We start from the raw sequence: 13,296 nt of genomic DNA, 5'->3' as shown, positions 1-13,296 counted from the left end.
AATAACAGCCTACTGGGGAACAGTGGGTTAACTGCCTTGTTCAGGGGCAGAACGACATATTTTTTTTAGCTTGACAGCTCAGGGATTCGATACAGCAACCTTTCAGTTATCAGCCCAATGCTCTGACCACTAGGCTACCTGCCACTCCAAAATGGAACACTCGGAATTCTGGACAAGGAGAGTCGATTAAGAGTCATTTGGGCTCGGTCACATTCCATTGATGTCATGTCAGTGAAAAAAGGTATTGGTTGTTAGGCTATGTACCAATTATCTGACATCAACAAAGTCTGTAGAAACAACCATATAGGCACTCAGTTTAACACTGAAACCTACCTCTACTGACACTTACACCCTAGTGCTTTTTGACACATATGGGCTGGTTTCCCAGACACAGATTAAGGAAATAGCATGCTCAATGGGGAATCTCCATTCAGCGTACACTTCAGTCCGTGACTTGGCTCAGTCTGTGTCCAGGAAAGAATCCCAAAGAATATCTACAGCCAATGACAACTGCTGAGAAAAAGCAAGGAGCTTGACTTACTGGTGCAGGCTGAGTCCGGAGAATCGCTGTCGGCACGGTAGAAGCCATTTTGGCATGGGCAAATGTTGGCCCCCCTGTAGCTGGTGCGACTGTTGGGGGGGCAAGGGTAACATGAGTCCTCCCCGTGTTTGTACTTGAATGACCCGGGGGTACATGCTATACAGGAAAGGCAGAAACGAAATGGACAGTCAGAACACTGTCAACGTCAATAAAGGTTGGTGACATTTGTGACAACAACCTAACTCTTGGTCTAGTTCTAGATGAGCGATAGAGAGGAGCTAGTCAGTTCAAATCCTTCAAACCATAATGTTACAATCTTTTGTCTGGGTGGGGTTGAAATATGTGAGGGAGTTTTAACTCTTTATAAGGGGTATTTCTGTTCAAATCCTCATTTTCATCATAACATACAAGGGATATCTATCCCAGACAGGTCTAAGGATGACAGATACATTGAGAGGGAACGGTAAAGATGGTGGGACGACAGTTGATTGCTCCTGTCTGGTTAAGAGGGATGGAGGATACACCTGCATCAATCACACAGTGTCCATTTGGGGCGAACTCAGTGTTTCAATACGGCATTCAAGAGGTGCTTCGGCATGCATACAAAGCAGCTTGATCATCCATCAACTGCAACTATAGAGATACTACCTTATACGGTATTTTTGTTTTGTTTTAGACAGGCATTCTTTTTGGGCAGCCCTTCTCTTTTTGGGGGGCCTATTCTCTATCAAGTCAATCTTCAACTTCATTAAAGGAGGTCCTGTGTGGCTCAGTTGGTTGAGCATTGCACTTGCCATGCCAGGGTTGTTAATTCAATTCCCACCAGGGACCAGTACGAAAATGTTTTCACTCCCTACTGTACGTCACTCTGGATAAGAGCATCTGCTAAATGACTAACATGTAAATGTAATGTCATAAGAAAAGTTGCCTGATAAACCAACACAGGTCTCAACTTGAAATAAGATTCAGGAGATTTACACTAATGGTGCATTTACCCCAGAGTTTTACCCAAAAGTCTCAGACTTTTCTTGTTCCATCTACGCAGGCCGGCACCCGTGTCTCCCTGCGCCATGGCTCCAACAGACCTGCTCTCACTTGGGGCCAAAGCCAGGCCACTGATACTTTTCAGCATTTCCATAACAATAGCTAAATTTGAACTTTAAAACCTAACAAAGAAAGGGGTTTTGATTATGCAGAGGTTGTTGATCCTGTCCTCACTGTCAGCCCTAGTTATGGAAACACCATTTCCACAGGAACACAAGGGTGTATACACTAAATGCAGCATACAAGGTTGCACTTAGGTGCTATACTTTACTTTGACCTTTGTCCTTTAAGTGTGGTGTAAAACCGAGGCTCTGGCTAACATCTGTCTTATCAGTATGAGGGCTCATAAAAACCTGGCTGGCGAGGGTGTGATTAACTAGTCAGGCTAAGTGGTTTTCCAGTTTGAACTAGGCTCCGTCCTAATTCTCTGGAATGCCACTTTCAGTGACATTAGTGAACTTTAATGCTCCACATTCTAGCAACAACAAGAAACATGCAATAAATAGCCAAGTTAAGATAACACGAAAATGTGTTTTAGCTCTCGTAACTCAACAAAGACCACAGGTCCTGAAACACTCATGAAACACTTTAATCTGATTTATATTTGTCTTATTACACACTGCATCATCGTTTTGTTTTTCTCTTTCTGGAGGAGAAGGGTTGTATCACCTGAATAGCTTAATTTGTTAACCTCCTTGGAGGGCATGCCTTTTTGTTTGTGTCTTCTCTGATTCCGGAAAGTTCTGTGGCCCTCACTGGCCTCTCTCTCTTTCTCCCTATCTCAATTCCAATTCCTTTCAATTTCAAAGGGCTTTATTGGCATAGGAAACACATGTTTACATTACCAAAGCAAGTGAAATAGATAATAAACAAAAGTGAAATAAACAACAAAAAATGAACAGTAAACATCTCTCTCTCTCCCCTTCTTCCGCTTCCTCTATACCCACTCCCTCCCTCCCTCCCTCCCATCGCCATCTCTCTCTCTCTGACCCCCTCCCTACACCCTCACCATCCATTTCTCTCTCTCTGACCCCCTCCCATAGTCCTTCTATCTCTCTCTGACCCCCTCCTTACACCCCCATAGTCCTTCTATCTCTCTCTGACCCCCTCCCTACACCCCCATAGTCCTTCTATTTCTCTCTGACCCCCTCCCTACACCCCCATAGTCCTTCTATCTCTCTCTGACCCCCTCCCTACACCCCCATAGTCCATCTATCTCTCTCTGACCCCCTCCCTACACCCCCATAGTCCTTCTATCACTCCCTGACCCCCTCCCTACACCCCCATAGTCCTTCTATCTTTCTCACCCCCTCCTACACCCCCATAGTCCTTATCTTCCTCTCGTCCTCCCCCCTTTCTTATTTTCCTTCCCCCTCCCTCGCTCCCTCTCCCCCCCCCTCTTCCTCCCTCTCTCTCGCTCTAGACTGAGGTAAGAGATTAAACATCCCTGTGATTAATGGTGAGCGGTGGCAGTGTTGGCTCACGGTGGTCTGAGCGGTGTTAATGAGTGCAGCCGACTGTAGATGAACTAACGGTGGGGAGACCATAGAGGAAATGACACTTCCTCTTCCTCGCCACCACCGTGCCTGAAGCCTCTGGAGAGCCTTTCATCAGGCGTCGACGGCAGGCTTTTAACCTTGAGCCGCCAAATGGCGCTAAATTAGCTCTCTGGCTCGTTATTTACCATTCCTCATGCCCATGTAGGAGAGGTGCATGGAGGCTTCTCTTTCTTTCTCTGACCGCTCCTGATGTTGTCCAGGGCAATGGGAAATTCATGGCTCTATCTCTCAGTCCTCCTCTCTCTCCCTCTTATGTGTCTCTCACTTTATATTTCCTTCCCCCTCTCACAATATATCTCTCTCCCCCTCACAATCTCTTTCTCCTTTACAAACCCTCCAAAAATATTCTCTCTCACACACTCTCTCTCCCCCTCACAATCTATTTCTCCTTTACAAACCCTCCAAAAAGAGTCTCTCTCACAGTCTCTCTCTCTCCCCCTCACAATCTATTTCTCCTTTACAAACCCTCCAAAAAGAGTCTCTCTCACACATTCTCTCTCTCTCCCTCACAATCTATTTCTCCTTTACAAACCTTCCAAAAAGATTCTCTCTCCCACTATCTTGCTTTCTCGCCTCACTATCTCGTCCCCTTTCACTATCTCATTCTCCCTCTGATTGCCCTCTCTCAATATTTGTATGCTGCTGCTCTCTGCAACAGCTCATTAATGCAAACTCTCCATCCTCCTTCACCCTTCATTCATGTGCCACACAATACACACAGACAGGATGGTGTAGACTGTGACTTTCGATGGGCATTAAAAACAGGCTTTAGTTAAAAGTCAAAACAGTCGACTGTAGACTAAAGACTCACACTGGCACTGTGTGTCGGTCATGGCCGGCTCAAACCCTGGCATGCAGGTACAAGACCCCACGGGAACCATCCACTCCCCATCCCCGTTGCAGTACAGCTTCAGAGGGACGGACACCTCCTGCGCATTGGACACGCATGCCCCTGGGGCGATGACCAAGGAGGTGGCCTCGGCCCCTGTAGCCGTCTCGGGGAAGACGGCGAAGTTTGCGATGGTCGTCGAGCACTTCTTGAAGAAAACCTGCACGGATATCAAGGACATACAAGCCCCCAGGTCCTGGAAGGCTAGGTAGAAGCCGGCCTTGGAGAGAGGTCCGAAGCTTCGCACTTTGGTGTTGATCCTGCCTGCCACCAGAAGGGAAAAACTCTCATCGGGAGCGATGGTGTCCACCTTCACATAAGGGTTCTCCCTCCACAATGGACTACTTTCCGTGGCGGTGTCGCCGTCAGACTCGTAGTAGAAGAGGTTAAAGGTCTCCTTGCAGGAGCCGGGGATGTTGGGAATACTGGCGCAGTCGCGGACAGAGAACTTGAGCTCCACATAGATGCGTAGCACGCCTTTACGGGGGATGAAGTCCGTCCTCAGCCAGTTGTTCTGGTTGGGCTCGCGCACGTTGCACACCTGATACGTCCTTATGGGACTCATGGAGTCATCGTAGCCACTCACCTCCTCCCACTGCAGGAAAACAGAGACAAACACTGTAACTAGTGAAGAGAGAGAACTGTACACATTATCAGACATGGGTTCAAATAGTATTTTTTCGATCAAAAACTAGAACTTGATTTAGTTTGCCAGGTGCAATGGAACCAATGGAATCATCCCAAAAGCGCAAACCCCACCCAGTTGGCAGGGTAGCCTAGTGGTTAGAGTGTTGGACTAGTAACCGGAAGGTTGCAAGTTCAAACCCCTGAGCTGATAAGGTACAAATCTGTCGTTCTGCCCCTGAACAGGCAGTTAACCCACTGTTCCTAGGCCGTCATAGAAAATAAGAATTTGTTCTTAACTGACTTGCCTGGTTAAATAAAGGTAAAAAATATAAAAATTCCAGGCAGGTTCCATCTTTTGCTCAAAGTCTTTGAAAGAAAACAAATGCTATTTGAACCTAGGTCTGCTTATAATCATATTATCATTGCACAGAGAAGGCAGCAATCAGAACGTCGTTCCTATGAAATAAGTCACTTTGCAGGTGCTGCTATTGAGATAGATTATAGGGCATGTCCTCAATGAGAACTACCTCATCTCATCACAAACAGTGTATTATCTATTGAAGAGGCGATTCAAGCGCAATCTCATCTCGCTGGTTGCATCACAGAGGTGTTATGGAGTATCTTTTAAGATTCAAGTGGAACATTTTCTAAGCCTACACCTCAAGTCACGAGGAGTATTTTTGCATGCTATGAAATGTGGTCCAGTCGAGCAGTCAATAAATCATTTCACAGCACTTAGCTTCAACAGCGATGATATGGTTCTCTACAGTCGGGGAATAAACCATTTACATCAGTTCATATCAGCAGATCTTCTATATCAAATACATTTGACATTATTACAATATAGGCATGACCACCTAAAGGAAATAGTCAAAGAGCCATCTATTTGAGGATTATATCTATAATTAACCATGATCCTAATTAACTGGGTTATTAACAGATTTTTGCCCAAGGAAATAATCATCTCTTCTAAGAAGTTAATCTTTTGATTCTAACAACTCAACCTGAATAATACATTTCCATTCTTAATGAGGGCTCCAGACATCGATCAATTCAACAGGAGGAACAGAATGCATAATTCAATATGGTGGAGCACGCACGCATACAATCTATTCCAAAACGATGAGTCCAGGAATCAGCATCGTACGCCATAAATCAGGGCCAGCACAGTGCCGTAATACCTCACAAATAGGATAATTGCACCCGGCCAGAACGTATGGGCTTGTCACACATTTTGAAAGGACCATCTTGCCCTTATGACGTATGGCTTGTAGGGGTGCAAAGACATTTGATGTGAGCCTGCAGAAAGGCTCGAGAAAGCTGGACTGCCTAAGATTGTTGCCATAGTAACACATCGTTTCCATTGACTGACTTTGCGCTCACGTACCAAAGACAAATTACACTGCCCTGGAGTGGGGGAGGTCTATCAGGCTGTTAGCCTAGGGGTCAAATTCATGTTGTTTTATTTTCTCATCATTCCTACGGGGGGATATCATCATCTGAAACATTAATTCCCTGCTGTAATTTGCCTATGTGTTTCTTCCACCGTAATAGATATATTTCCACACTCTTCAGCTGGTGTTGCTTACAGACGTGTCTGGGTCTGTTTAGGTCTGTTTGGGTCTGTGTACCCAATATGACTGAGTTTCCTCTTTTCGGACTATATTAGAATCGTATGTTTTTGGGAATCCTGATATGCGAGAAACTTTGCTTAAATTTCAAACTTAAAGGTGTATGTTTATCATTTGTTTTTTAGCAACCAAGAAAACAAACAGAGTTATAAAACAGTGGGAGGTATGTCGTTTAAGTCCGGGGGAGATCTATTAACTAGCAGATGGAGCAAATGCTGTGGAATACTGCAGAAACACAAGTCAAGGTTTAAATTCTGTACCAAAAATACACACACACACACACACACACACACACACACACACACACACACACACACACACACACACACACACACACACACACACAGACTCACCCCACTCTCCGGAAACGTGGTCCAGGCCAGTTCTGTAGTTGCCCACTTGCTGTCCATTAGTGTTTCTGTAAATCAAGAACGAGAGGGTTGGTTAAACTAAGTATTAAGAGGTGGTTTATGGGAAATAAAAAATATAGCACAAACAAAAAAGCCCACACAGATGAAATATGAAATATTTTCTGTATTTTCATTCTATTCATTTCTGTGGTCTAGACATCAATTACACACACACAGACACACAGACACACAGACACACAGACGACACAGACGCACAGACGCACAGACACACAGACGCAGAAAAGGACTGAATACATAAATAATCTGTCATCATGACACAACTGTTATCACACATAAAGTTCCATCACATAGAAATAAGATTATAGAAGGAAAAAACTGTCAGCCTTTGATAGAATTGGAAATAAAGAAATGGCCCATCCTCTACTAGGAGGGAGAAATCATCTTGATCAGATTTCAAAGCTTTACTGCTAAACGATATCGCAATCAATCCCGAAGCACTCCGAGACCCAGCCATAGTGGATTCCCCAGAGTATTGACCTTGTATTATACAGGTCATTGTGAAATAATCTGGTGAATTAAAGTCAGTTTATTCCTGCCTAGCAACAAATTATACTAGTATATTTTTTTCTTTACACCTCTATGTTTATGATGTCAGAACGAGGGATGAGGTTAAACAAATACAAGGAAAGAAAGTGTAAATTAGTGGATCAATAGACACTGTTGTCACCTGTCAGGCTGTGTGATGGTTGAGTGTAGGTCATTAAACCACACAAAAGGCCCAGTTATCTTCTTGATTATGAAGATTCAACTGTTTACTCAAATGCACCTCCAATTTACAGTTGTGTCAATGACTTTGAATAGAAACTCAAGCATGAGGACTCCCTTATTTTCATGGTAGTTTGGACCTAGATTAGCAATACATTGTCAAAAGTTATCTTCTTCATTCTAATAATCAATCTAAACATTGGATTCTTTACTCAAATGCAACTCCAATTTACAGATGTGTAAGGACTCACCCATTACAATATTGTGTTGGGGATCTACATTTGCTATAAGGTGTGGGTACCACTTTATAATAACCTTGCATGAATAACATTATAGAAATTATTATAAATCTTATAAATGATTATGAATTGTAAGGCTTATAATGATTATAAAAAAAGGTATTTATAGTTATTTTTATTAAGGTGTGCATGTTTGCTATTGTGTGTTGGATTACCCCTGGTTGACCAAGAGGAGAGTGAACTGATACAACAGGTGTGTAGCTATGGTTGCTGCATTACACATTATCAGATTACCATAGGTGTGAGCTGGCCAGCTGCGGAAGCTTGAATACAACGGGTATTGAAATAAATGCCAATAACAGTTCATCAGTCATGAGACAGCGAGAACATTGACTAGCTGTCTTCACGTTCAACAAGCGCCAAGCCCAAGTCCATCTATCTCAGGTTCCAGGTTATTTCTTGGATGTTAGAGCCTTTTCTCGAGGCAACATAAACTCTTCTCCAACTGAACTCTTCATAGACCTCAGTGAGCCTTGCTATGGCTTACTTAACAGGGCTTTGCCTGAGAATTCCACCGCTCCTCGCAGTAGCACTCAAAGAACATTTGTGTAGATTAGAGGTACTTTATCCACAGGCTTACCACATGAGTTAAATTCAGATTCCCAAGGTTTGACAGAAGGCTCAATACTAATTCAAACGTGCTTCAGCTGCGCAGGAAGTCTTTTATTTAAAAACATTTTTTTTTAAACTTGACCCCCGAAAGCTAAACACAGCTTTTAATTAAATAGCATCCCAAGTGTAAAAACTCTCTACCCCTTTGCCCTCCAAGTACCATTTGAAAGTCTAACTGTGTTGCTATTACTCAAATCCGTCAAGATACTCTCCCATAAAACTACAGGCAGTGGTGATGTCTCCCCCAGGGCAAAAAAAACCCAATGGAACTTACAGGATCTCCATCACCGCCCATGGTGTTTACTGTTTGTATTCACTGGAGCAAAATGCGTCAGTATGTCCTTACTCACTGCTCCTATTGGAGCACACAGGCTAATGTTTCATTCATTTTGTTGAGTTGGGAGGCTATGAAAGGAAGGCCACTCCTCTATATATTTGACAACAAATATATGAAATATTTAAAGGCCTAACATCTCTCCACTGATTCTGTGTATAATCAGGTACATATAGATAGACATAGGCCATAACACATGGGTATTTCGACTGGAAATGGAGGGGCAAATTCAGAGTTCGTAGGTCTACTGTTTGACTATTTTCGCTGGTCTCGCTAGATGAGTGCATCTTCTATCTCCATCCTTCAATCAATCAATCAATCAAATGTATTTATAAAGCCCTTTTTACATCAGCAGATGTCACAGCGTGCTTATACAGAAACCCAACCTAAAACCCCAAACAGCAAGCAATGCAGATGTAGAAGCACGGTGGCTAGGAAAAACTCCCTAGAAAGACAGGAGCCTATGAAGAAACCTAGAGAGGAACCAGGCTCTGAGGGGTGGCCAGTCCTCGTCTGTCTAAGCTGAGATGTTGAGATGTTATGTTTGATGCTTGATGAACCGCTTTAATCAACTCAAGCTGACCCTAATTCGACATTCTCCTTCAGGCTATTTGCATCTGCACATATGGTTCAAATCAGAATGATCCATATTTACCTCTAATGTACAGACAAGAGATAAGGAAAGTGTGCACTGGTATAGAGATGTTCCTCATGTATGTGCAGAAGAAAATGGCTAAGTGTGTTCTTCTGCAGTCATGCATATTTTTCGTCGCCTATTACGTCAGATATTTTTTATAGAATGTTAAGGTTTTCTGAGCAATTATGTAATTGCATTTACGTTCCAATACCATGTGACTCAAAAATAGTACAGGCACACAACATTACTGTTAAAGGGGTTAATTATAAAGAAGATTACAGGGTCAATGCGTCACATTTCCATTCTATGGGTGACTAGGAGGCCAGAGCTAATATAGCCAGATAAATTCATGGACACACCCAAGGATGCAGTTGGACACTGCACTCAAATCCACAAATCGAAATTCAACTGACATACAATAATTGTTCCATTAATTCCAATTCATCTCTTGGAATTAACTAAACAACACTAAACTTCACTCAAATGAATTGGATGAATTATATGGATGGAAGTAAAGGAAACCAACAGGCAACTGCCAATTTAAGAGCCAAACTCCAACTCATCTCCATCACACTGGCAACAGGGCATGGACCCCAACAGCCCTAAAACCCATAAGACACTCTAACCACTCTAACCTCCGCCCATCCCCAGAGGACAGACATTAGTTAACAACCCAGTGTTGAGTAACTGAAGTTGTTGGTCGGGGAGAAACTTGCTGATGAAAGGCCCAGTGGGACCAGCTAGGGAGGCTGCGGCTGCCGCTGCATTGATTTAGATGCTGACACCAGAATTAATGAGGGATAATACTGGCTGGCGTCCAAGAGAAGCAGATTGTACTCGGAGAAGGACAGGCAGGCAGGCAGGCAGGGAAAGACGGGGGATTTGGAGAGAAATATATAAAGGAGCTGGTATAGCCTAAATGAATTTGCCTTGGTTTACATTGGCTGGGCTCCACCCTGTAGAAATAACCTGGTCTCAGATTGGTTTGTGCTGTCTTGCCAACTCGAGTGACAATGTCTGACCATAGACGTTGGTAAGACAGTGCCAAATGTGACAATGACCATAGGCGTTGGCAAGACAGCACAAACAGATCTGGGACCAGGCAATCGATTGGCAAGCAACTGGGAGAGTATGATCCTCTGGTAATTAGTCAGTTTGTTTTAGTTTCTGAAATGACTACATATCAGTGAAGCACTTTGGAAGGAAGGTTCAGGATTTAAATTGTTAGAGATATTGGCTTTTCCCTACAGAAAGGAAATGTACAGAGTGACGCTAAACCTTGTTATACTAAGCATGTAATGTGCACGTTGTAATGTGAGGCACCTATTTTGGAGTTATGCCAATTGAATATACAGATGTAGGATCTTAATTTGATCACTATTGTTGCTGAAAATGCAAATTTACAGTGTATTCAAGGTATAAAAAGTTAATAATTTCCACTTTAAAATGTCAGACTTGATTTGGTATCAACCATCCCCCCCCCAAAAATGTCCAATTAACCAATTTTTTTCTCCAAATTTCCTATTGTTGCAGGATTCTTTTCCTGCTAGCAAACTAGCTCAAATTAAGATCCTACATCTATATATGAAAACTACAACCTCCCCATCAGTGTAAGCCCTTGTTTACTTTGTGAGAACTAATTACACCATATCATATATATATATATATATATCAGAATGTCAGAGTCTGGAATATATATATATATATATATATATATATATATATTCTGGACTCTGACATTCTGATATTTTTGGGATTTGTGTGTTTAGTTTTGTTTTACTGCACTGTTGGAGCTAGAAGCATAAGCATGTCGCTGCACCTGCGATAACATCTGTAAAATATGTGTACGTGATACAAGTTGATTTGGTGTATTATACAGCATTAGTCCTGAATGTCAAACTGAGCTGATTTATGGGTTTGGTCAAGCAACCAAGCATAAGGACAGAAGGCCATCCTTAGCTTGTGGGTGTGACAACAGAGCAAAAGGTACTCAACAATAGCCACAGGGATGCAGTTGCAATGTAAGCATGGGAGTGTTACACACGGGGGACTGAGAATGCAAGGCATCCTTTTCCTTTGTAGGGAAAGCTATACCAAGAACTGTAGTTTTTCTAGTGTGTGTGTGTGTGTGTGTGTGTGTGTGTGTGTGTCATTGATCAGTTTCGTAGAACAATAATCATCAAATGTGTGGCTCAACCACAACACAATACAATGGTGTGATACGAAACACGACGTATATAATCATATTTGAATAGTATGAACATAAACGGTAACTTTGTATCCTAAACAATCGATCTACTCTATCCATTTTAAACTGTGGGACATTACAACCTTTTTTTTATTTTTTTTACATTTTAGGTTATTACAGGTATCCTACAACCTGCAATCAAAAATAACGAATGTTTTTATGAGCCATGCAATTGCCAAAATAAAGCTGCGCTTCATGATATTGTACAACGATTATTCATATTATTCTAACATAATTGCCTTATTGGCAGTTCATCAAGGCTTGGAAACACATTCGTTTGAACATCTACATACGTGAAAGAAAAGTCGTAGAAAAGAGTGTAGTATATTAACATGATTTTTTGTACATACCTTCAACAGCTAATACCACGGGAAGCACAAAGCTGCACATCCACAGCAAGTAATCCATTGTCATAAACTAGGTTCTTGCAACATGAATAAAGGCTTTGACTGGACCGGTCGGATGGTGCCACACAACATACACCACCTATAGCACTGGAGTCGATGAACGGTTTACACGTCACTTGAATTAATATGATGAATAAAACCATCCCATGCCACTACATCCAGTCGAACGTAGTATTAATCAAGCACTTTTTGTTTTCCATTGAAATCAACGGTCAAATCCTCGAAGAGAATGGACAAAGCTTACGGAGCATTACAATGCGCTCTTTCTACAACTCCTTTCTCGCGCTTTACCGATGCCAAATTGTTATCCAAACGCACATCTATGCCCTTGCACATTGCTCCAAAAATACAGCAAATCTTTTCTATCTAAAAACTAAGTAATCCACTTCACTAACTCCGTTGTAGCTGTTGCTCCTCAAGGAGTGTGCATTGGAATGGCAATCGGGACAGTCGAGACAGACGGGGGCTGGGGAGTGTACGGGACGGGTGGAAGGAGGGGGGTTCTGCCTTGCTCTGCGAACATGCAAGTCACACCCCTCCCGAGACGCAGAGAGAATCTCGTGCACTTTGGGGACCAGCATTAGAGATAAGAGAAAACCCTTCTTGGTTTATGTGGTGGTTTTGTTCATTCAGGCCCCATAACCTGACTGAATCAATGTGCAATACAAAACGAACTGTGGATCGGTGACGAATGTCAATAACCAAGCCTTGGATAGATGGATAGATAGCGCCTCCCACAGGTTATTGAGTTACTATTGTAGGCTAGCATGCTGTGATATTAATTACTAGCGCCTCCCGCAGGTTATTGAGTGTCAAGGTTACTATTGTAGGCTAGCATGCTGTGATTTTAATTACTGTTGACCTACTGTGATTTATTAAACTATTACAACATAACTCATACTATCGGTAATCTGTTTTTCTTTAAGAGGGCCATCAGCAATTGAAACAATAACAAAGAATATTCCCTGCCCCTCTTTCGTTAAAAAGCTGAGCGATGGGGCTGGAGAAATGTAAGCAATCTCAAATCCATAGACAGAGCTATGGAGACAGACTGACCATCCATATGTACAAACAAAATATATGGGGGGTTGGAAATTATGCAGACAATTAGATTGATGGAAGCCACAATCTATCTGCAATATATATAATAATACATATAAATATCTTTTACCATCCATGGCATCAAAATGATTGTTTTAACCATGTTTTGAGGCTATACAGTGTTTATTTACATTTGATTTGTTTACAAACATTGGAGTAAAACAAGTTTATATTTTGGGTTCTGATGTTGAACTAAACTCATGAGGCCTTTATAAGTTATATTCTTCATGG

General features: G+C 42.3%; 1 protein-coding gene across 1 annotated transcript in view; it reads right to left on the bottom strand.

The window, feature by feature from the left end:
• The window catches only part of LOC139375875 (ephrin type-B receptor 3-like), a 50,127-nt gene extending 37,708 nt beyond the window's left edge, over window positions 1–12,419 (bottom strand). Inside the window, exons 1-4 of the mRNA XM_071117820.1 lie at window positions 11,908–12,419; window positions 6,645–6,709; window positions 3,956–4,628; window positions 542–697 (exon numbers count right to left, since the gene is read on the bottom strand). Of these exons, the coding sequence (XP_070973921.1) occupies window positions 542–697; window positions 3,956–4,628; window positions 6,645–6,709; window positions 11,908–11,971 (958 nt within the window). The 5' untranslated portion in view covers window positions 11,972–12,419. The remainder of the gene's footprint in view (window positions 1–541; window positions 698–3,955; window positions 4,629–6,644; window positions 6,710–11,907) is intronic.
• Between the last annotated feature and the right edge of the window lie 877 nt (window positions 12,420–13,296).

The sequence above is a fragment of the Oncorhynchus clarkii genome, chromosome 20 (assembly GCF_045791955.1).
Source record: "Oncorhynchus clarkii lewisi isolate Uvic-CL-2024 chromosome 20, UVic_Ocla_1.0, whole genome shotgun sequence".
NCBI lineage: Eukaryota > Metazoa > Chordata > Actinopteri > Salmoniformes > Salmonidae > Oncorhynchus > Oncorhynchus clarkii.
This window is presented reverse-complemented; position numbering and strand designations above follow the sequence as displayed.